Here is a 25,550-nt window from a genome sequence, read left to right as displayed (position 1 = left end):
ACCTTGAGTGTCTCCAAGGATGGGGTATCCACTATTCAAATCCTAGTTGCATTGCTTGTATCTTTTGTTATATCTGCCATTTATTACTGACTACTAGTAGCAATGGTGAAATAGCAATGGTGAAAAAGGTCTTCTACAGAGGCTTCTTGTGATGTAGTGAACCTGCACAACACCCTTGATAAAATTTTCAGAAAAGAGGAATGCTCTCTGCAATTGGGAAAGCATGCACTTGTAAAAAGTAATCTCAGTCCTGGTTTAATCTCATCACAGTGCAATTCTTGCACTTCAATCCATTTTGAGAGTCTAAATTAGAAATATTCTGATTTAACACCAAATTCATAGAAAAAAATGACGTCTTAAAATCTTAATAATTGCATCTGAAAAGCAAGGTGCAATGGTTTGTAAATCACTGCTAGTTTTAGGGCTAAAAAATAAAAATAACCCACTGAAACATACCTAAAAAAGCAAAGATTTTCACGTGATGGATATATCAGAAACTAGTTAGAGTTCCATAGAATCATTTTCCTTAATCAGAAGAACTTCCTGTTGATTTAGAATCCCATTATGTTCAGAGTCTAGAAATAACCAAGACAGAACATTGTAGGGACATAATAAATCACATAAGGAGGAGTTCAGGTGAATGATGTTGAAATGTTGTAGCAGCTTCTCTTTAGTGTTCTCATAGCATTGGAAATGGCAACAACACACACAAAAGTGTACTTTTGCCACTTTTCAGTTTGGAATAAAACAAAATCATTCAATGAAGAAGCTCTGCTGTGTAGTTGCTGGAGTCTAGTTTATTTCCTTGTACTCCAGCAATTTCCATGGGTCTTTCTCTCAGCTTAGACGACATTTCATGAGATGCAATCTCTTGCAATGAGGATGTATTGCATTATGGAAGACAATATAGCATCTCAAATGTCAGGAAAGGACACACAAGAAAGAGGAGTATGATGCAAGTGATTCCCAATTTTCCAGAAAACCTGCAATAAATGTATCCAAATGGAAACACATCAAGCTTTATCTGGATGTTTTGATTTTGAATCTACAGAAGAAAAAAAGATCTCTAAATTTTCCAGTAAAAGATTTTATCTACAGATGTAATTAATAATATAAAAAAAGAAAATATTATGTAATCAAAATAAATGTAAATTAGCCAGAGGATTCTTGTCAGTTCAAAGGAATAAATTCAGCCTCCTCTTTATGGAACTGATCTCAGATGCATAGTATGTGCTTGCATCATGCACATGAGAGATCCATCAATCTCATGATATGAAAGAATTTATCCAAGGAAGTTCAGCTTTTTGTTTACTCTAAGAATTTGGAATCTCTCTAAATAGCCTGCTGGATGCACTAAAGCAAAAGACTCAATTAAATATATTAGATTCTGAAACACACTTGTAACCTTGTTCATGCGCTGAACTCTAAATACGTTTACACAAAAATAGCAAGTACATTCTGATCCCAGTGGGAAACTGGCTCTGGCATTATGGACTAGACTCGAGCACTGGTCTCAGCACTGAGGAAGATCCAGTCTCCTGAGCTGGAGACTGACATGTGCCATGCATTTTCCTCTCCTTCCTACAAAGACATGAAATAACAACAAAATCCACAAAAGCCTGAACATCCAAAACATGAATAAATGTAACTCAGAGAGTAAGAAACATTATATAAATTGCCCATGCCTAGCAGATCTGTGCACAAATGGAATAGTGCCACTGGTATATCACTCAAATAGTATAAAAAATCAATATCAGTTCCAGTAAGCATGCAATGACACCAACTTCTATACAGATGAATTTGAAAGGATTAGATGATGACAATATATTCTTGACATGCTTAATCATTGTTATCTAGAAATACTTGCACTGAAGAAATGTCAAATATAAGCCCTTTCCTTGAATTTCCTCTTAGAAGGCACAAGACTGTGCACAAATTTATCCTGATAATTGATTTTTTTAATTCACTCTGAAGTTACACGTCTACTCTTTAATTTACTTTTACTTTGTATCTCTTCAATTTTCTTTTCAAATTTACAGCTCCAGGAGTCAAACAGTGTCCTCGTGACTGTGCATTTCTTTGACTGTAAAAATGGTACTGCAGACTGACTTACATCCTGTGGTCAGCCCCACTAGCTCTATGCAGGGCCTTAGAATCATCTCCTGTAATACATTTGTCTTAAAGATTAACAGATATGTAATGCTCTGCAAGGAAATAATAATTTGGTTACCACCTCACCCACACTTCATTCATCCTAGTCTGTGTCCACATTGCATGTGAAAAAGAATGAGGAAAAAATGTATTTATTTTCCTAAATGCAGCAAGTTTGACCTTAATCATACTAAAATAATATATAAAGGTAAAAATATTTTTATATAGCCACTTGTCTAGGCAAAAAAAGAATAATAATAATTCCGAAAAAGCTTAATGCATCAAATTTTTTCGTATGATGATGCATATTTTACAGTGTTCACTGTGCGTTTGGGATGGGATTTCCCTTGAATAACTTCAGACATCCGACTTTCTTGCTAGTCACCTTGGCTCCCCTTGTCAACTTGCAGAAAGAAGAATTTGAAATAAGCAATTCATCTGACCTATCCTGTATACCTGCCTGGGTGCCAAAAGACATGCTGTGGAGGTGTCCCTTCCTCTCTTTTGAATAGAAAGGCAGCCTAAAATAACTTTCACCTACCTAAGCATGGGCAGATGAATCTCACTTTGGGGGTTTATGAGTTCAATATTTTTGTTCTGATTTAAAGCTGGTTGTGAAATACAGATGTGCAGAGCAAAGTAGTCATGGTTACTGTAAGTGGAAAAAATTGTTATGTTTTTCTCTAGAAAACTTCAGATATGCAAATATCTAACATAATTTCTTTCCACTATGATTTGTTTTAGTCTTTCCTCATTCTGCTACTATAAAACAAAGTTGAAAATACTCCTTTATTCATATTCTTTGCACACAACTACATATGAATAATTTCACTGTATATATATCACTAGTAGATTTTAAGTAATAGCTGTTAGAGCATTGTGATCTATTTCCTCCTCTCTGTTTCTCTTGCCTTCATATGATGAGCATATTTTTTACATTTCCTGTATTTTTTTATTTTATATAGTGGGAAAAGAAACACTTCATATTATTACAGTTTCTCAAATACAAAATCAAATTAATGTCCTTTTATTTTTACTATTTTTAAGGCTGCTTACTTTAATTAATGCCATAAATGATAACCATTGCCTTTCTGGCTTTGCTTATGAAGAACATTTCCTTCTCTCAAGCTAATGTTGCCACTGGCACAATAAGGTCTCATAATTAAACCCATAAACTTCTCTTTTATGTGTTTCACCTTAATCCATATTCTTTATTTTTGGTGCTAGAGATATGAGTTCTTATGAATTTTTATTTCACTACACCCATTACACATCAACCATAACAGTTTGCCTGGTTGGGGTTCTAAAGTGTTTGAACAAACACGCTCCTCTGAGCTTCCCTAGACTCTATCACTATTTAACTGTCCAAATGGACAGGCCATTTTTCACCATATATTCTTACAGTACTCATAAGTTACCACTCAATTTCATCTCACATTTCCATTTGGATTTCAATTTAGTTCTCAGCACACCTCCTTATTCCACAGTGATGGAAGCTTTCAGTGTCCTCTTTTTTGTCCATGATTGCACTCTTATATTTCTTTGCAAGTTCTCTGTAAGTGTCCTCCCACTGAGTATTAACCACTTATAATCAGTTGGGTTTCCAGAAAGTGGTAGCTCGGTCTACATTCTATGAAACAAACACAGACTATAACAAATGTTTTCTTTTTTACTAGTACTAAGTAAGCTACAACCATTGAAAAGCTAACAATTTTTATAGCTGTGATACCTCAACTACCAAACAAGATAAGTCTGGTTTATAAATACCCTTTATGGCATTAAAGTAGGAATAGAAAACTACATTTGAAAAAAGCTTGTATGTATATGTATATTTATATATTTACATAGAAGAGAGGTAACTTGAAGGAGAATGAGAAATCCAGAAACACAAAGTGTCAGATGGAAGAAACACTGGTAAAACTATAAACAATGTCAGCAACAGTATAAATAGGACCACTGGGCAATTTCAAATCACATGGTTTTGAAGAAAACCCAAAATCAGGTCACATGCCTGTAAGAGGAGTCACCGTGCCTCTCTCCAAAAGTGGTTCTGAAAAGGGGAATGACAACAGAGCATCAGTTATGTGAAACTGTGAGTAAAAGTTGAATATGACTGCTCAGACTACACACAGAACAGAGAAGAAGGAAAGCCATATTAAGAGCTTCTGCAGTAGTGTAGTTGTGGCTGCTATATTTAATATTGTATGTTGTCACAATGAAGAGGAAACAAGGTTGAAAGCTGAAGAAAATGTTTTACAAGTGAGAGACGTAAGAAACTCAATCTGTTTAATATACCAAACAAAAAAAGAGATCACAAGATTGCCCAGTTTCATAATTGGATTTCTTGAATAAGAACAGACATTGGGTCTAAGAAGGCTTTGTAGGCCAAAAGAGAAACGCACAGCAAGAAACACTCTGGAAGTTTAACTTCTCTCTGGAAGTTTACCTGCCAGAGCATCACAGTCTCTAAATATGTTTATCTTAAAAACTGAAAGTATTTGTGTAGCTGAAATAAACATCCAAATATCATTTTCAAAACAAGGCTGGATTCCTTTCTTTAAAATATCCCTGAGCCAGATATACAGCATCTACAGAACCCAGCAATTAGATTTCAGAAAAACAAACACACCTAAATGCTTATTTGAAATGGTCATTTTGTCACTTTTTACCTTCTGGACTTGGAAATGAAAAAATCATCTGTGATTTCTAGAAGCCCATGAAGCATATCAAAATAGAAACAAGTGGTAATTGTAGCTTCACATGCTGGCTACAGCGAGCACAGCTGAAGCTCACTAGCAGGCAGAGCAGTATTGATCTCTTCTCCTCAGAACATTTCAGTGCCTGAGCCTGCTCCTGCGGCTGAAGAAGGGTTTTAATTAGAACAGTTTTCCTCTGAATCCTTAATATTACTAAATAAACTTGAAAAGTGTCTACCAGTATCTCACTAAATGATAGATACAAATGAATGAGGTTCTTCCGTTCCTTGAGATTTTTAACATTTTGGAAATGTCTTTTGAATTAGAATAAAAATGAAAATGTTAAAAAAAAAAAAAGTCTCAGATCACAAGATTTATTTTATTAAATTATATCAACTGAACCATTTTCATTATTTCCATGCTCATGTCAAACTTTTCTGATATTTTTATTGGTGAGTTTTCCATTTCCAAGTAACAAGGCATTTTTGATATGAAAAAATATGTTGTGGAGAAATGCAGCAGTGGTCATTGTAAGTCAACAGAAATCACTTAGGAAATTTTTTGAATATATGAGAACATTATTTTTAAGTACCTTTTACATAGCTTCAAATGATTTTTTTATTTTTTTTTTAAACAGAAGTCAGTTCCTCAGAGAAAATGCATGGCCCCATCTAAAATGTATAACACTGTTGGAGCACAGACCTAACACAGTGTGTACAACATAGACAAAGAGGAACTGGGAAGATAGATATTATTTGTTGAAGCTGAAAATAGCTGAATTTGATTTTAAGCTGAAAATGTTATTGCTGAAAATTTAGTTGTCTTTCAGAATGACTTCCCAAAGGATTATGAATTACAAAAAAATCATGAGGCCAATGGACAGCTCTGGCAAGCATATATTTTAAAAGCCTGTTTCAGAGATAACAAAGTTGCAGGATAAGAGATGTTTGCACTCTGTGATCAGGAGCTGCTTTTCACGCTGCCTTTTCTTAACTAAGATGGGGGTACATCTGGAAGAAGTCAAGCATCATTGTGGAAACAATGAACGAAAGTGGCCAAATGGCTTGCCATGAAGTGCATTACCCACATTCCGGCAATCCCGATTCTTGCAATTAGATATGTCTTTCAGTTTGGGAAAGGCTTTTACTCATAAATGTAAGAAACAAATCAGCTCTTCCAGCTGCATTCACTGAGACCTCTTTACCTTTAAACAATTCACCATGAAATCCTTTGCCAAGATACAATCTTGCCTGGAATCGTGTGTTAGTAAAAACTTTTTTGACTGGTTGCAAAATGTCTGTCTCCTGTTCCAGCCAATGTAGAAAGAGATAAGTGGTCACCTCTAAACTTGGTAGTTGGCACATATTCTAGTTTGAACAACGTCATGTTTATTCCCTTTCTAACAGAGCATCGGAATACTGTAGAAAGTAAACAGTTAACACTTCTCATTTATCAAAAAGACAATGCCACCCACTTGTAAAATCAACACTGCACCATTACTAATGAATGGCAAATATACCAACTTTAGAGAGAATAATTAACCAATTGAGAAAATAATTACGCATTATTCTTCCCACTCACTAGATGGGACAGATAAAGAAAACAAGATGTAAAAAAGACCACATTGCTCTTCTGTGACACATAAAAGCAAGGTTATCTTTGTTTTCATATCCAGGGATAGATATATGCATAACTAATTCGTTCTGTGCTGCTTTCTTTGAGGCATAACCCTGTCATCTTTGACTTTGGGGAGCCTTGGTAAGAAATAGCAGCGATCATACCCGAGTTTCTAAATGTTTCAATTTAAGTCATTCTCAATGACAGCATTTCTTTTAATTCAGAGTAGATTCTGATTCTGCTAGGAGGTTCAGGAGACAGCAAAACAGCCAACATCTCATAAAATAAATCCTGTCAGACAACTACAGCTTATTTAAAAAAGCAAGCAAACAATTTGATTGTTTGGGAAAGCAACAGAATGCGCTGTCCAACTCTGTGAGTTTTTGTCATAATCCTGATGTTTGGGTTTCCTACGTTCCTTAACTGTTTTTTTTCCTTCCCAATCTTCAACTGTTTTTCATCTACTTTTTGATGCACAGAGCACACTCAGTCAATGCAGATAGGGATGTGTTACTCTCATTGCTGTCCATGAACACTGACATGGAAAATTAAGAGATGTTTTCAAGTTGTTCTTACCCCACAAATGGACAGGCAACAGTACCTCCTGTCTACAGATACATTTTAAATGTAGCACTGTTCATCATGTTAAGATACAAAAGTCCTTAAAGTGTTTTGATTGCCAATAAACACAGGAAAGATTACGTACTTCTGCAGAACAGAGATTAAAAAAACGAAATCATTTATATCAGTTAAATACTTTAAATGATTTTTTAATGTCTCAGCAGACCATTTTTAATAGAAACATTTTCTCCTGCATATGACAGATACTGATATGTTCTCATTATATACACCATTACTGGTAATTATTTAGAATATAACCTGTGCTATTGCTGTGAAAACATGTATAGGCAAACATTCATTATATGTTGTCTTTTTTTCATAACTTACATTTTCTGCTGTGATTTAGTCACTAAAGTTTCTCTCCAGACTCATTAAAAATTTGGATTCATTTTTCCAGAGCCTAAACCTTTGGTAGAATATATACTTGTGGTGCTATTTACATGAGGTTGGACATGAGGAAACATATACTTCTCATAAACAGGTATGTCTAACACAGGATAAAGCTTCTGTGGATCAAAGCTCTGCTCTCACACTCCCTTCTCTTTGAGACAAGACATTCCCATTAACCCTTCTAGGCTTCTAGTAAGAAAAAATAAGGAGAAGAAGAAGTTACTTCATCAAGGTTTTTAACTTTACTACTAAGGACCTGTGAATAATGATGTATTCTAGCATACATGACTGTATTTCTATGCCTTAAAAACAAATTATACTCTTTTCTTGCCAATGGCTAGTTTTAAATTGTTTCATTTCAAAAGCTGGTATTACCATGACAAACAGTAGAATACCTCACTACTTGCAAATTAAAGCCATAGTTATGTAATATCACAGGTATAAAAAGAAGATACTAAGTCATTTAATAGTTCCTCCTCCTGCAGAGGTTTGTTGCATCCATGAAGAAAAGTAGAATCATAGAATCACAGAATCATTAAGGTTGGAAAAGATAGAAAAGACCTCTAAGGCCATCTAGTCCAATTGTGAGCCCATTCCTACTACGTTGGCTAACCTCGTCCCTCAGTGCCACATCCACATGTTCCTTGAACACCTCCAGGGACAGTGACCCCACCTCCTCCCTAGGAAGCCTGTGCCACTGCCTCATCACTCTTTCAGAGAAGAAATGTTTCCTCATGTCCAACCTGATGTAAATAGCTTCTCTCTATTTACTTTTTTTTTTCCTTTTTTCCCTGTGGAGGGGAAGAGCTAACACTCCTACACACCATATATATACATATATGTATATATACAAAAATCCAAATAGAAACATTTCCCACATGAAAGAAAGTCTTTTCATTCAAGCTTTTATATTTACATTACAATCCAAATGAAAGTTTGGGAGACTAAAAAGTCAATGGCCCAGCTGCCACAAAGCAGTGTGCAGTTTGCAGTACTGTTCAGACTAGAAGGTACATAGGGTCCAGGAGGCCCCAACAACACTATATCAAATTGAATTCTAAAAGAAGATTTTCACAAGCAGTACTTCTAGATGATCTAATGGAGTCAAGGCCTGAGATGATATGAAATGATTGAGCCACAGTAGTGCATGTCACTGCCTCAGAGCATGCTTGCAATGCTTATCTATGAGAAAGAGCAGCACTGCACGCTCCTTAGAGAGCTGCTAAAAGCTGCTATAACATCCTCGAGGGTATAGGAACAAAGCTGGAGAGCCCCTGCTTCATACCAAGATTATGAAACAACCAGCAGAGTGATGCACACAGCAACTCCAGCTCTTCTCTGACGCATGAAACTAGCTCTGCTCAACGCCAGCCGTCCCAGATGACTGCATTATGAAACCTCTCCAAGAAGTGCCAGGAGTACTCAAACTACATCCCAGAGGTATTCTAACACATCAAATATTTTTTTCTGTCACGCACGTTGGCAACTACTCTTTCTGTAGTACAGTAAATAACACTATCTTCACTATACAGGAAAGTAAATTATGAAGTTTAGACTAGTAGAAAGGAAAAAATGATTGAATTAATCAGTCTTTTGTTTTTGACCTTCACAGAGTAAAATCTGTTATAGAACTTAATGCATTAATATTTATCCAGTCAGTATTTCCTCAATTGACTTTGCACAGAATCAAAGGCCGCATTGAACTTCATTGGAAATTATATGTAAACAGTTTGAGACCCAATGATTGACCAGTACATCTTTTCTCTGTGACCAAGAGAAATAGAGTTATGTGGTCTTTTCTAGGTGCTCTGGGTAATATCTAAATCCTTTTTCCTCCCACTCTCTTCCAATTCTTGCAAGATGCACAGTGCTACTCTCTTTTGTCTTCTTAGCCTTGCAGCCATCCCTAGTCTTTGGTCTCACAGAACTGGAAGTCGTTGTGGAATGGAAGAAAAATTTTCTTCCCATGAAGAATGCACGACAACAGCACACATACCTGTGCCAAAGCATATCCACCTATAGTTTTAACTGAGGTACTGCTCCCAGTGAAGTTGTAACTGCACAGGCCAGCCATGTAAGTATCTACCTAGATCTTAAAGGAGCAAGCCTTGAAGAAAGGGAAAATGTCTTTTACAAACTGATGTGAGTGGCAGAAGCAGAGAAGTTTCATCAGGCCCAAGGATTTATTATCAAGCTGATACTAACATGGCCACATTGCTATTGATGTTCTATCTGGTACAACACCTTCTATCGCCTCCTTGTATCACATCTTCCCCTGCAGTTCACACTCTCTTTTGCACTCAAGCACATATGCATCTTGAGAAAAAACTACTGGTATAAAATATAAGCGGAAAGAAGAAAAAAAAAAAAATTACCTATGTAAAAATGTAGAAGAGTATCAGAAAATATTTATTTTGAGACATGAGGTGTGAGTAGGTCTTTTTAAACAATTTGACAGGAATTTATAGTATTCTGTGGCATTGATTTCTTTTTTTTTTTTTTTTTTTTGGTACATAAATCTGTATTGAGGGACTATCAGTAGTTTAAAATGAATAAATGTCTTCAGTAAGTCACAGCAAGAAAACACATACTAATGTACGACTCTTGTTTTACTTTGGAATATCTGTTGAAAAAGTGCTTCAGACTATGTGAGTTCCTTTGTTAAGCAGTATAGAAGAAATCGCTTTATCCAAATTCAAATACTGTATGGAATTTAACAAAGGATATTGAAAATACTGTCTGAATATAAGATTTAGTTTTATCCAGTTTTGCCAAGCTCAGATAAAAAATAAAAAGAAAAGAAAAGAAAAAAAACACAAGAATAGCTAAAGCAGCTTTCATTATTCTCTTAATAGAAATAAAAGAAGGAAGAATATACATTATATTAGGAATATAATGGGATGGAACAGAAAGCTGTATGAGAACACTGCAAGTGACCGAAGCAAATGGCCATGTAGATTTTCCTGTAGGCACATGATTGAAGAGCAAATCCTCCTGTTTACCTGACTATACAGCCTGACTTCCTAAGGACTTAGATGACATGACACATTTTATTGCAAGGAAAAAGAAGAAAACTGACAGCCATTAGGTCGTCACACTAGATATTAGGAAGAAATTCCTTAGAGTGAGGGTGGTGAGGCACTGGAACAGGTTGCCTAGTGAGGATGTGGATGGTCCCTCCCTGGAAGCATTTGAGACTAGGCTGGAGAGGGCTGTGAGCAACCTGATTTAGTGAGAAGTGTCCCTGCCTATCACAGAGGGGTTGGAACTAGATGCTCCTAAAGGTACCTTCCAACCCAAACAATTCTATGATTCTGTGTTCTCCAAGAACTTTTTTCTAAATCCACTCGAGATCCCTGAACAGATTTTTAGAAAGTGGAGACTTGTTTGCAGTTTCCCCTCAGAAACAATAAACATGTTTCATAAAGCAAGCATATTAAATACCGTGGCACTGTTTTAGGACCATCATGCATCCAACATGATATTGTAAATAGCTAATAAGGTTGGCCTAATTCTTTAAGCAGTAAGTCAAGCACTCAGATACCCTTTTACATATTAACATATCTCATGATCATTAAATTACTTCTGAATTTCCTCCTCAGACCCTGAAACTAAAGAAGAATGACCTGTTAAAAGTTCCTTCCATTCAGTTTATCATTGTTTCTTAACATACTGCTGCACCAAAATCTGTCATGCTATCACCATAGACACTTCCTCTGACAGCAAAAGAACAAAGGACAATATAACCACTAAGAAGAGTAAGAAGAGCATCTGTTCCTTTTTCTTTATTGTTATTTCTTATTTGTTTCCTTTTTTCCTTTTTTTTTTTTTTTTTTTTTTTTTTCCTATTAACACATTATTTTAACTTTATTTCAAAATAGAAGAAATGATGTACTCTTGGAATTTCTTTACTTGATAACTTTTGGCAGTAAATAAAGGAGAGGTTACATTCTGAGACTGGTCTGCCAGAAGACAGAGAATCTTGAAAAGACTCCAAGGACTCCAAAAATGGCAGGGATAGTGAATGACACATAAAGTAATAACTTACTGCCAAAGGGGATGGACTGTGATGCCTTTGGTTTTGCAAGTCTCTGCATCTATTAGAATACAGTGCTTTTATTACAATTGGTAATGCACTCAGTGATCCGAAGCAAAATGAAGTGAATGGAAGGCCTGCCAGTGGTTTCAGTGAGTTCTGAATGAGATTTTTTTCTACACCAATTGCTGCAACGGCATACTACAGATCTGTTTTGTGATGCCCAGAAGTTCTTCAGATCATGCTTTGAAAAATACAAGCTGCCATGTTTGTGCAGTCAGATCCTTCCAGAAAACACTATATTCAAGGATGTGCAGAATTCTGCATGGATATATAGCAGATTTTTATTTATTTATTTATTTATTTTTGCAAAGGTCAAGTCCAGCAAGGCAGCTCCAGGGCTCATGCATAGGACTTGCAGACAAAGCTCAGAGTTTCTCAGTTTCATTGTGAATACAAATACACAGCCAAGCTGACAACCACCATCCAGGATTTTTGCTCCTTTGGTCAGTCAGCAAAAGTTACTGCACAGACATTAGTCTAGCCAAATTTCTAGGTGGAAAATGATGGCTTGAACAGAGGAATCCAGACACAGACTATCAGATGTGGGTAGGGCTTATAAATGTGAATTTGGAGGAAGGAGAATTGGCCAGAGAAACCATGTCATTTTGGATCAGTGTTCCTGATTGTCTGCGGACTGGATTGACCAATTGGAGGGAAGGTAGTAGCCCAGTTTTCTAGATGAGTTTCTTATCACCTCTTAACATGGCCACTGATGGTAATTCTGGCCATGTGAACACTCACCAGTTTTCTGTAATAAACACACAATAACTTAGTTTCTATAAAAGAGGTTGAGACCGTGGTGAAGGATTCTCTGCAGCTATTCTTTGTATAGAAGATCAGTACTTCATGCCCATGAAGGAAACAGAACTTGATATTGTTTACCTTATGATAAAAAGTAGAAAAGAACATTTATGTTTTCTGAAACATGCACTGCAGCTCCTGCCTCCTACATTAGTAGTTTGCTGGGACTCTAAACTCTTGCATGATTTATTTCTGTCTTTTTTAAGAAAGAAATCAACTCTGTAGAAAAATAAATGAAAAAAAAACCCAACAAAACAACATAGTGATTTTTTCACTAGTTTGTTATTACCAGAATTTGACCCTGTATTTGTAGGCAGAATTACAAACGCTATGAAGATAATAACTGCACAGAAGGACTATGAAAATTTATCACAGAAATATAATCACATTTCATTTGAAAGAAGCTATCTAGATTTTTCTCTTCAGTGTGTGCAAACACAAATACCAGCTGGAGTTACATGAGTTTCTCTGATAGTAATGCGTACTATTTATTTCCATGGAAAGTACAACAGCTAAAAAGAGTACCATAACACTGCTTGACAGAGAAAATTCTCAGATATAAAACACTGTTTTTCAACATAGTCACCATCAAGAGCCATGCATTTTCACCAGTGAACAGGCATGCCACACTTGTAACAATCTGTACCAGTGGAGATGACCCACTGCCATTGTCACCACTGCTGAAATGCCCATCCATCACTGTGCTCACATTCAGTGGTTGGTCTCCAGAAATGTTCAGCAAGTGTCAATGAATGTCAGTGGGTGCCATTTTTTCAAGAATTTAATGACACACCTTTGCTTCCATGTCAGATGCCATTTTGGAAGATTGCTGCATCTCTCACATGGCAGCAACATGTAATGGGATACTGTTGGGAAAGTTCAGCCTCTACTGCCATACCACCAGTATCTCCCTCTGACATCATGAGTCAACACAGTAAAACAGGAGGCGTGACATTCGGAGCTGCCCCTGTATTTTCATTCTCTCATTAACTTTCAGTTTCTTTCCTTTTCTTTTCAGCAGTCTTGAACTTACATTTAATTTTCAATATCTGGAAGCCTAATATCTATGCTTCTGTGACCTAACATTATGAAAAGCTGTGTATCAAAATGAATATTGGTTTTTAATATGAAAAAAAGTGATTTCAAGGAAGTAGAACTTTATCACATCATGTCATGTTGAGGTTGAGAACAATGTGTGGGTAATTACTTCTAAAATGTTCCACTTGCGTCATTTTGATAGTAACTCAGAAACTGACCAAAAAAAACTAACAATGATTCTTCTGAGCACAATTCTTCTTCACTTTTTTTTTTCTTTAACATAAAGGAATTACTCATAAAATTGGTAGATGTTGATGCTTTGCTTTTGTTTTAGTTATTTGCTTATTTATTTTTGGTAAAGTTCTAACAAAATAGTTGAGAAGAAAGAAGAAAGAATACCCTTAATTTATCAGCTTGGCATGAGCCAGTGAGTAAATTCAGGGTAAGTTTAAGTTCTATAAATATGTGTTAATTGTGTGTTAATAAGAATAGGACACAAGGTAGAATGGGGAAGAACTCAGCTCTTGTAATCAAATATAGTCTGTTCTCACAGAGCAGTTGCATCTGTTTTTTCCGTACTCTTGCAAAAATAACCATCCTGTCATGTCTGATTCTCTTAGATATTCATGCTTGGAGCAATTTTAAAATGAATGTTTTATTGACAGCCCAACTTCCTGCGTCTTGGCAGTATGTAGACAGAACTTAGATAAACACTGCTTTTAAGGAGCCATTTGGGGACTTCAGATTCAACACTATTTTGAAGTAATTATTTTCATATTTTTATTTCTAAATGCATTTCAGGTGGACAGATTTTATTAAGAAATACAATTTTTGTACTAAGCTACAGATAGGGCTTTAAAATTGCTGTGTTCTTGCAACAGCAACAGCAAGAAAAACATTCTCCTTCCTTTTGTAAGGAATTGGATACTGCTGACAGTATACAGCAGGGACCTGTATACAGACATGGGTGTTCTACTTAAATGTGTACAGAAAGTTTATTTTGAAGTGTTGGTTCATGTTGGTCCCAAGATTCTTCAGACACGGCTTTGGTTGAATTCACAGAGTGGAAATGCAATAATGAGGTGCAGCCCCAGTGAAATAAATGTGCTGGGCTCTCTTATGGGGTACATGTCTTCTGACAAAGGAACAGCAGAGAAAACTAGGAGAGGATGGGATAGGGCCAGAACGTCACCTCTGACAGATGAGATAAATCTATTTAATTTTGAAGATAGAGAAGGACATCTCCAATAATCAAACTGCTACAGTCAACATATTCTGGATCTTCACATTTCTTCTACTCAGAAGAAGCCCAGAAACTTATCCAGAGAATGCTTTTCAACTCAAACAAGACAGAATTCAGGAAGGATAAATGTTTCATCTGGATCAAAGGCATAAGATGAAGTATTTCTAAATTATCTTTATGGATATGCTATCACTGCAGAGCTTCTTAGTAGGGTATGTTTTCTCTGTTGGAAATGTGAGTGGAAAGCTCCACTACAGTGATTGTACCACTTCTAATTCTCAAGTCAGTTAATTTGGAAGAAAGCTGGAATGTATAATATTTGGAAGAAATCATGGAATCAAGTTGTACCATCTAGACACAGTCTTCAGTGACTATGAGCTTGCTATCTACAGATCCTGCATGGTTCTTGCCAAGATTCTCTCTTTGTTGACTTTCTTCTCAGAGTGTTCATTTGGTAATATTGACAGAACAAATGTTAAGAAAGTTTAAATTTGAAATTCAGTGTTAATATACAAAATATTTTTAGTTTTTCATGGAAAATTATACATAGTTCCAAGTGAACAAGTGAAGCTGAACCAACTGTTGTAGACACCGGATTTTTAAGTGATACTTTCTCAATACCAACAGAAGAGTAACACAATCTGTGCAGTTTTTAAAGCTGGTCTATATATGCTCAATTTTAACAAACTACAGTACTTGGAATCAGACTGAATATGATACAGAGGGTAAAGCAGAAAAAACACAGCATGCCGTTTGGAATTGATTGTATGCAATACAAGCATTCAACATTTGTGCTTTCCTTACAGTTAGCATAGTTTTATGATCCCAGTCCTTGTGATTCTGGGCAGCTGAAAAGAGGATCATATCTCATGACTCCACAGACCATTGTTAACTGATCTACCTATGAGTTCTCTTCCAGAAAACTGCACAAAACCTGAGCATGCAATATAAATTCCACTGGGAATGCTATTGACAGAAGCATTAAAATGTGCCCATGCTGAACAGTGTTTCTATGTTGTCTAATCAAATAATATATTCTGTAATCTGTATTCTCATCTACAGCAGCTGTTCTGTATTAAAAAGACCAGAAAATTCAAGTGAGAGGATATTTTTGTGTGTAGACTGAAGTGCAGGCATCACTTGAATAAGAACATGGATTGATCCTACCGCGAAGCAGAGAAAGACATCAGGACTTCTCTGAAAATACTGTCCAGAGATATCTTTTAGGTGTATATATGTCACATATATGTATTTTATATATATATGTATGTATGTTTATATATCAATCTGATTGAGATTCATAACTAACCATGCCATGATATTTGGGAGTCTAACAGTCCAGAAAAGATTAGACAAAGTCCCCAGCCAGATAAAATGTTCAGTTTTCAGGAAAGTGATTTCAAAAATCCAGATAAGTACCTAGATACTTCAGAAAGTCTATTCTATATCCTGATGCCTAAGTGACAAAGCTAGCAGTGAATCATTAAAAATCCATAGCTTTGAGCCCTCTGGCTATCCCATAAACCAACAGAAAACACTAATCCAAATGCAATGGTATTGCAACAGTTTAGCATCACATTGACAGTACTTTTTCAGTTATTCTTATTAGATATTCTTACATAGATTGTTGAGAAACTTCAAAATTACTGTAATTTTTCTTGGTGATAACAAACCAGTGGTACAAAATAATTGCCTTACTTTTGGAAGGGAAGCTCTCGATCCTGAACTTTGAGTGGTCATTGTCAAAACTGTAGTGATACCCAATGCGACTCTTGCTGGAGCAGCATCCATGTTGATCCAGAAAGAAACCCAGGACAAAATGACAATCAGCAGGCTAGGAATGTACATCTGGATTAAATAGTATCCCATCTGACGCTCCAAATGAAACTTGACTTCAATGCATGTAAACTTTCCTAGAACATGAAATTACTTTCATAAATGCTTTTTGCACAGTTTTATCCTGCTTTCTGAACATAAACTACGTGTGAACGTAAAGCTATGAGTCAGCTACTTGTTGAGCTTAAGAGTGGGAGGGACACGGAGTCCCTGAAACAGACTGTACTCAATTCTTTACATTATCTGAGAAAACAAGTATTTGTACAGTTGTTTCACCTCTAGAAAAAAGGATGTTGTTTTTTCTTCCTAAAATTTAACAAGATTTTGTTTTACTCAAATACAAAGTTTAATGTTAAAAGACAACAGAATTTTGCTCTTTTAATTGCATTAGATAAAGCAAACGTAATTAAATGAATTGTAAAAAATTAGTCTTAATGTCCTATAGTAGATTAAAATCCTTTTCATTCTGATCACATCATTTACTTGAGCCTGCGGGTTACTCCTTCTAGCGGAATCAATTCAAAGCTGACTGAGTTTCACCAAAAATCTAACTCTAGGAAACACCCAAGAATCTCTTGTGGGAGGTAAGTGATCCTTCATATAATAAATACCTACTTTGCAAGAGTGGAGGAAGACAGAATTTTAAGAAAGTAGAGATAGCCATGCTGTGGGGAATGCAATGTCCTGAGTTGCAGCAGCTCACCGGCCATTAATCCAATCACTTTTTGCTGCTCTCCAAAATGGTGTGCCTTGGCTGGGGTTTTAGTTCTACGAAAGCTCACACTCAATGCTAACCCAAATAAACGAACATCTGTCATTTGTGAAACATCATACTAATTATTTCAAAGACCCTCTGTTGTGTTAGTTGGGCAAAAGCACTGACATGCATTGCTCCTTCCTCACGATTTGTGGATGAAAGGCAAATTTTTCTCTCTCTTTTTTTTTTTTTTTCTTTGTGATAAACATACTTTTCTGTCGATGTACAAAGCTGAGTGGCAGGTTCAGACAGGCATGAGAGTTGGCACAAAGTACAATACAGTGGAAATTTGGCAAATTGAGGAGGGGAGAAAAATTGAATACTCTGGAAAGACAGACGTTGTGATATCAGTGAACTGACCCATCATCCCAAAGACAGACTAAGACTCTGAGACCTGTGCAGTGATACATCAGGACTGCCAAAACAGAAGGGATCTGGTCTTTTAAAAGATGGGGTTCCAGCCATGATTGTGATGGTGTTAGAATAGCCCAAGCTGTGGAACACTCTCCACATTCCAATGGCATAACCTGGGCAGAGCTCCTTGCAGCATGGGTGGGATGAGAAAGCTGAATAATGTAGCTTTCATCTATATTTTGATTTCACCTCAAACCTGAAGGAGCATACCTCAGAAAAGACAGCAATAAACACACGTAGGTGAAATTTTATTTCATCTGAATCCTGCTCTTCATTTCCCTTTTTCAGGGTACATTCTTCAAGATTTAGTTAATTATTCACATATTTTGTTCAAATACACAAAGTGGGAGCTACTAACTGACATTTTTATCATCCGTGGGGAATCTCAATGAGTACATAAGAAAACAATTGCACATGCTCTCCTTTCTCTCTTACTTCACACTGCAAAATGGCTACCTGGGAGTCAGCAACTAGAAAAGCAGATTAATACATTTATTCAGAGCTTGAATCATGTGGCAGGAGACAGCTGAACTTTGCAATGGCCACATTGCAAGTACTTTAATTATGTTGATTGGAATTTACTCCCAATTATCCCTTTAAAATTTGAGAAAAAAAATAAAGTAGTAATAACACTCCTGATTTCCACGTATTTTGGACTGTGGAACCAAAAAAAAATCCTTTGCTGACACTTTGGGATCCCAAATGAGAAGTTGCATTAATAACAAAAGTAATTTTCTCTTCATGAGAAAGAAATGTGACTTTATTTTGGACAGGAGAAGAACATCTCATGTTGTTTTATTTCACAGAGTGAAACAAATGTCTTTGATGCAAGTGAACTGGCCCTTATGCTGAAATAATGAAAAAAAAAAAAAAAAAAGATTTTAGATGACAGGGATTATATCTAATCCTAGGAAGCATCCAGCAAACTGTTCTCTGTCCTTACTAATTATACTCCAAGCAGATAAATCCAAATTTAACAGACCTCTCCCTGCTAGTATAGCTACAGAAAGAAAACACACTTGAAACTTTTCAGAAAGTAAAGTAGGAAAACAAGGTTATTAAACAACTTTCCAACATTTTCTGTTTGCACTCTATTCAGATCAGCAGTGAAAGCATTGCCATTTCAAATACTACATCTCTGAAGTTAAACCTCATACAAAAGTTGGTGAAAAGTTGGTATTTTTCCTCACTGGCATTTTAATACAATGAAAAAATAAATCAAGCTAAAAAATTACTACTTTAAAACTGATTTATCAATATTAAAGAGGATATTTAGTTTGTTCTAAAATCTTCATTTTGAGGAAATCAGACTGACAAGATTTTTACAATTTTAGGACTCTGAAACCATAATGATTTTAAAGATTTTAGAATATTAGAGCATGTTTATTAGAGTATCCTTAATGATGTTTAAGGAAATTTGGGGAGAAAAACAAAAACCATTCAAGCAAATGAAAATAAAAAGGATATATTTTTCAGATTTAAAATATTTGTGGCTGAATCCAATTTTAATTTAAAAATAGATGTTGTTGTTGTTTTAATTTTACCCCTCTTTTCCCAGTTCACAGAGAAAAAAAAAAGCAAACAAAAAACCAAACAACAACAGAATAATGCTTACCAGTGTTGTAATGTTTTGTGCAATAACCAAGTTCTTTATCTTCTTTCAAAATAAACTGTGGCAAGGTTAAACCTTCTGCAACTTGCACAGGTCCATCACTCAGCCACTCGAAAATCAGATCATTCATGGTGTAGCCAACTACAACAAAGAAATCAGATTCATTACAAAGTAATGAAAACCTTGAAGGCAAGAATTACTATGGCTTACAAATATGTCAGTTATTCCAGTAAAAGTTAGCTATAATTTTAAGCCTTCTGATTAACTACAGCACAATTGCAATTAGTTGCTTGTTACTAATATTGCATTACTGCTATGTTAAAAGCAACAAATAAGTAAGGTAATTAACTTCTGAAATAGTGTCTTGGTTTGCCACTAAAAATAATATTTATGACCCATGAAAGATACTATTTACAAATGAGTTAGCATTTTTCTTTGCCTATGTATCAGCCAGCATTTTGCTTACTTTTTATCGTTCTTTGACTGTATAGTTGTTGGGCAGAACAAAACCAGGATTTCTAGAATAGGTGATAGTGCAGGTTTTGTAAACCTGTGATGTACCGGAGAGGTGTGAAGCTGTAGAGAGAAGCTTGGACTTTCTGAAGTATCTTTGCAACTGCAGTTTCCACACAGCTAAGAGGAAACTAAACAATCTGTGTCCAAGCTCCAGCCTCAAATACAAGTAGTAACCTTGACTTGCAGCTCATACTTATATAGATAAACCCATTATCTCTTCCCCACAAAACAAAACAAAACCAAAATAAAAATTCAAAAAACAAGGTGGTTTGACACATACTGTCTGTGCAAAGGACAAGAGGCAGTGGGCATATGTTGGCATGCATGAGGTTCCCCCTAGACACCAGGCAGCATTTCTGTGTTGGAGATGATGGAGCACTAACACAGGCTTCCCAGAGAGACACTGAAGTCTCCTTGGAGATTTCCAAAAGCCACCTGGACAAGGGCCTGGCATCCTGCTCTGGGTTGTACCAGATGAACTCAAAGATCTCTTCCAATCATTCTATGATTCTGTGAAATCTTTTTTCAAAAGACCGTGACTCGTCTTGATCAAACATAACATCCCTGGCTGTGACCTACTTGTTCTTACTTTCTTGAGATTTGTTTTCTCGGGTATGGCACTGCTGTGGTTATTCCTGGAAGTGACACAGCCCTGATTGGATAGGTGGGAGAATAAAGAAAGGAGCTGGAACAGCATGGAGTAAGGAACAACACTTCAGTTAAAATACTTTTTCTCCAGGAGTACCCCTTACAAAAGAGGAATATTGATTCTGACCACACACATATAGCAATGTAAATACTATCAAACCACCAAAATTATGGTAAAACTTGTTTTGTTTTGTTTTTACTAGGCAAAGCAATCGGACACTCACAGCTCTCTAGCTGCATTGTGCATGTCTGTACATCCATAGGAAAATTCTTCAAGTCCATGGGACATGATAAGGTTAAAGTAAGCCTAAAATTGGAGGGAAAAAAAAAAAAAAAAAAAAAACACTTGTTAGAAATATACAGATTTTATTCAAAGCCCCATATTTATACTTTGAAGGATCAAGGCCAAATCTTAGAGCCTCAGAAGATGGACTCCTCATCCCCTCTTAGGTTTTAAGGACAAAAGAGACTGTGAAGATAGAGCGTGTAAAGCAAAACAGGCTCTCACTGGCTGCACTGGCTGGACAGAACAGAGGCAGAGGCAAGATAGCAAGAGATGCTCCCCACTAATGTACCACTGAATGAATAACAGTGAACCTAAATAATGCAAAACCTAAAATGACTGATTTTGAGACATACATTTTTAGGTTTTGTTTTGGAACAGCAAAGGAAGAAAACATAAAAATCAAGGGGTTTCTTCAACAGGGAGTGCTTTTTTGTGTATGAGAGCCAGTTCCAACCCTTCATTCTTACTTCTTAGCCATTAAAAGAAAACAACAACAAAAACAACAACAAATACATTAAAAGCCACAATCACATTGCATTAAAAGATAGAGAGTTCAGGAACAACACAGTAAGCCTAAAGGAGCGTTATCATAAAGATTAAATTTCTCCTTATTTTTCATCTGTTTTGTCCCAGATAAGGCATAATTTTACTTGGACAGGCATACGCTTATTGTTTCTTTCCTTTCTTTTTTTTTCTTTCTCTCATTATTTTGGGTTTAGTTTACTTTTCTACATTTGATTAAAATTTATGTTTCAAGTCTTCTTCTCCACTGTTTTCTTCTTGTTTCCATGGGGAGAAGGAAATGCTTTTAATAAACAAGATATTGGGTTGACAGACTTACAAATAACTATCTTCTTTGAAAAAAGTACAGAAAAAAATATTAAGAGTTTGGTTTAAGTTATATTTAAAGAATACATGTATTATTTCAGATTACTTTCAACACTTCAACACAAAGAAAGCAAATAAACAAAAACCTCAGTGTTCACTTGTCATCAAGTACAAGAACTAAATTGTCTCACTTGAAAGTACACTGAAGCATTAATATGGTACAATGAGAAGACGTTTTTAATTATGCCAGTGAACAAATGTGCCAGCTGCTAATCTGGAAATTGTGTTGTCACAAAGTCAAATGTAATTTATATGGAGACATATCTCACTCAACTCTGTCCCCTGTAGTGATTTTGTTCTCCTCAAGTCATTCGTGTTTCTCAGTACATACACAATCTAGTTCAGTCTGTTTCTTTACCATGAGAATTTTATGGGAAGGCCTGACTGTACTTTTTAGTCTTACCATCCTGCAATCAAATCACTATGATAAGAAGATGATATTTAGGTAACTACAATCAAAGTGTAATCATTTTGATAAAAAATCCTACTACTCATCTCTGTGCTTTTGCTTATCCATGAGCTACATAGAGAATGTACCATTCTTGTCCTATCGACACAGGTTTCAGTGCGCAGAATGTCAATATCAGGAAATCAGAAATTGGTTATTAGTGGCACTAAAGTGCATTGTGATGAAGAAAATCACCCAGCAGTCCTCTCTACATCACAGTAAATAAACTCTTACTTAACCTTTGAGAGCACTTAGCATAAGCATTAAAAATATAAGCCATCTAGGGGGAAAAAAAAAAGAAGAACACATTTAGTAGAGGTATGAATGCCTTTGGAAACATGCCCCTTACCACTGTAAATATTTTAAGTGTCCTGCAAATGTTAATTGGCCTCATTTTACTAGTTTCCTGGATTAAAGATTGAACTATTTAAATTGCTAATCCCCAGTAGTGACAAAAGACTGCTTCTGCTTTTTTTTTTTAATTTGAAATGTTGACATACCAAACTCCCTTCCTTCTTTGCAGTCATACTCTGAAAATGGGTTAGATTTTTGAAGTTCACTTCAAGTATGTCTTTATGCAAATGATTTTCTAAAGAGATGCAAAATACATCATTATATTCTGAAGAAGATATAACCTATACACTGTTTAGATTTTACTGACCATCAGTCGTGGACTGTACACTCACTGTGTTTCCTCTCCCCTTCATCCCTTTTCTCCACTCCAGAACCCTCAAGAAATCTGAGGGTTTAACTATATACATGGGCAGGGGTATCCAATCTATTAGTTCAGTATGAAACTCATGAGTAATCAAGTGCTTCCAAGTTTCTCAAGGATGAAGTGATCTATTTCCCCTGGTGGCTAGATGGATGTGTCAATTATTCATCTGGAGGTGAGTTGAGGAAATGAGCATTATGCTGTTTCACACAAAGGTCGACATCTCTTCTTTCTCTCCCTAAGCAACGACGTCTTTCAAAAAGCCTAAATTATTCTCTGCTTACCCACACAATTGGAAAATAACTTTTATTCAATGATTGTTGAGGCAAGCACAAGAGATCATGCCCTTTTAACTTGTTCTTCATCTCAGCATAGTAGTCACTCATAGTTAGCATCTTTTCTTCTGTAATCCCTTTTATTGGGATTAACAAAAGTATTAAATTCAGCACTTATTGCCTGGTAAACCTACTGATTTTCTACAGGATCATTACAATCTAATGTTTGGCTACTGGAGTCTGAAGTAGCTCAAATGAAGTCCATGGTGGTGGGGCCATAGCATAGGGTTCATAGCAGTTGACTCTTACATAGTAAAAACATCATTCTGCAATTTTTTTTACCAAATCCATTGCCATGTCACTACTTGTACATTTACTCCAATAGGGAAAGAGGATCAGAAATGGTTAGGCAGCTGTAGCTACCCACACTGCCTATAACAACGTCATTGACAGAAAATATATTTAAAAAAAAAAAAAAAAAAAAAGAATGAATGTCTCACACTTACTTGGCAAATTCAAGAGGAGCCCCTGGAGATTTGGTACAAAGTGCAATTTTAACTGGCAATTACATTGATGAATACTGTAATCATTAATACATCAGAAGAAACTGCTATAGAACAATTACTTTTCAGCACCCCGCTATCAAGGCAGTTGAGATGTACAAACAACATGTTTTGTAACCATCCCCTGTTACTCAGGCTTGGGTTACACAGGTAGCTCAGGAGGAGAGCTCTGGGGCTTAACAGAGCAGACAGGGACCAGAAGAGAATTGCTGAGCTGGGGATCCTTCTGTTTACATCAGGCACAGTGCCAGGTCCAGCAGGACACCCTGCAGGCAAAGCCAAGTGACTCCCGGCTTTCCCTCATCCATCCCAATGTCAAGGAAGAACTGAGCCCTGGGATTTGAACAGAACAAAATGCAGAAGCGGAGCCAGAAAGCAGAAAGTGAAAAATTAGCCATCACTGTGACAAAATAATAATGAAAAAGAAACCACTACTGAGCAATACTGTAGCAGAGGCAGGGCTGTAATTCAAATACTCTAGGGACCTACTTTGTGAGGTTTCTTTCATATGTTAGGTCTGTCCTTCTGAGCAGCATCTCTTGACTCCTGTAATGCCTTCAAGGTACCAAGGGCACCGCTGGTATTTCTTCACCTAGCATTTCACTCAAGATCCCCTCTTTCATCCCTGGGTTTTACCAGAACATCCTGAGAAATTGTTCAGACCCGGGCTGTGGGCCTGTCTCTCTTCCCACCCCAGCTCAGCATCATTCATTTCTGATCACTTCAGAAAGATACCTTATCAGTATCATTCAAAGTTCTGTGTTTCCTACTTCTGCAAGCAGGGGGACAGCAGTTCTGAAAGCTGTGGCTTATGTTACTGTAGAAGCCAGAATAATGCATCCTGTCCACCCCACATCTCTCCCTTTCTGTATTCATCCATTTTAAAACCCCAGCCTCTTTCCTCTGCATCCTAATTTATTGCTGCCCTTCTCTTTCCCCTTGTTCTGTTTTTATCCCAGTTCCTGCCACATCCCACCCCCAGCTTTCTTTGGAGTACTAAGGCATGGGGTCAGTCCTTGTTTTGACACATAATTGCCAAAGTAGCACCATCAGTGAAGATTACTCAGACGGACTCTTTTCATACCAATAAATAAATGAATAACATAAATCAATAATTCTTCAATATTTGTGAGCAGATTATTCTCAACATCATCTCCAGTCTCTTTCTTCATCTCAGAGTTTTTGAATACTAATGCTTATCATCATAATATTGAATATCTGTGGCTCCAGCCACAGGTATTACTTCTCTGATAATCCCCAAATGCTAGAAAAAGTTTAGAACGTTATGCATATAAACTTCTTGTGAATGGTCAGAAACGTAAAACTGAAGTAAAGAACTGCCAGTACTGGGTTAGGCCCTTAGGGAACTGGGTTTACATGTTACATAATCCAATATTTACTTTCATTTTTTTAGAAATGTAAGAAAATATCTCATTTGAGCTACAATTGCCTGATCCACAGCAAATATTAAACTGTACTCCAACGCACTTCATGCTTACAAGCAGCTAACAGCTGGTGTGCTGTGACTCCCCCAGAACCTCATTTGATCTATGCAATAGCTCTCCCCCAGAAAGAAGGCCTTTATCCCACAAGATAGTCTGGATCTCCAAGCACCAGGTGTCTGACAAGAAGGGAAATGACATTTTCATGAAAAAACCTGCAAGTGTTTGTGAGCAGGTTATGGTACACCAGCTGCCTCTGTATCGTTTTTCCTAATGAGAAAATACTGGGATCAGACTCTGGAATTTCAGAGGTACTGCTGGAAATGTAAATAATGCATATTAGGGCACAAGTCTTTCCTATCTCCTACAAAAGGCATGATTGGCTCCTCACACATGAAAAGCAGCAAAAGCCTCACCATGAGTGGGCATGATATGAAAAATAACTCTTGGGTTCTATTCTTATCCCTTCATTCTTTCAAGTGACACCCATCCAC

General features: G+C 36.4%; 1 protein-coding gene across 2 annotated transcripts in view; it reads right to left on the bottom strand.

Moving 5' to 3' along the window:
• The window catches only part of GLRA2 (glycine receptor alpha 2), a 126,614-nt gene that overhangs the window by 64,143 nt on the left and 36,921 nt on the right, over positions 1–25,550 (bottom strand). For both annotated transcript variants that reach the window (XM_052703154.1, XM_052703153.1), the window contains exons 5-7: positions 20,664–20,746; positions 19,279–19,416; positions 16,355–16,569 (exon numbers count right to left, since the gene is read on the bottom strand). In XM_052703154.1, coding sequence (XP_052559114.1) covers positions 16,355–16,569; positions 19,279–19,416; positions 20,664–20,746 — 436 coding nt within the window. The remainder of the gene's footprint in view (positions 1–16,354; positions 16,570–19,278; positions 19,417–20,663; positions 20,747–25,550) is intronic.

This window comes from Tympanuchus pallidicinctus, unplaced genomic scaffold (genome assembly GCF_026119805.1).
Source record: "Tympanuchus pallidicinctus isolate F22 unplaced genomic scaffold, pur_lepc_1.0 scaffold49, whole genome shotgun sequence".
Classification (NCBI taxonomy): Eukaryota; Metazoa; Chordata; class Aves; order Galliformes; family Phasianidae; genus Tympanuchus; species Tympanuchus pallidicinctus.
This window is presented reverse-complemented; position numbering and strand designations above follow the sequence as displayed.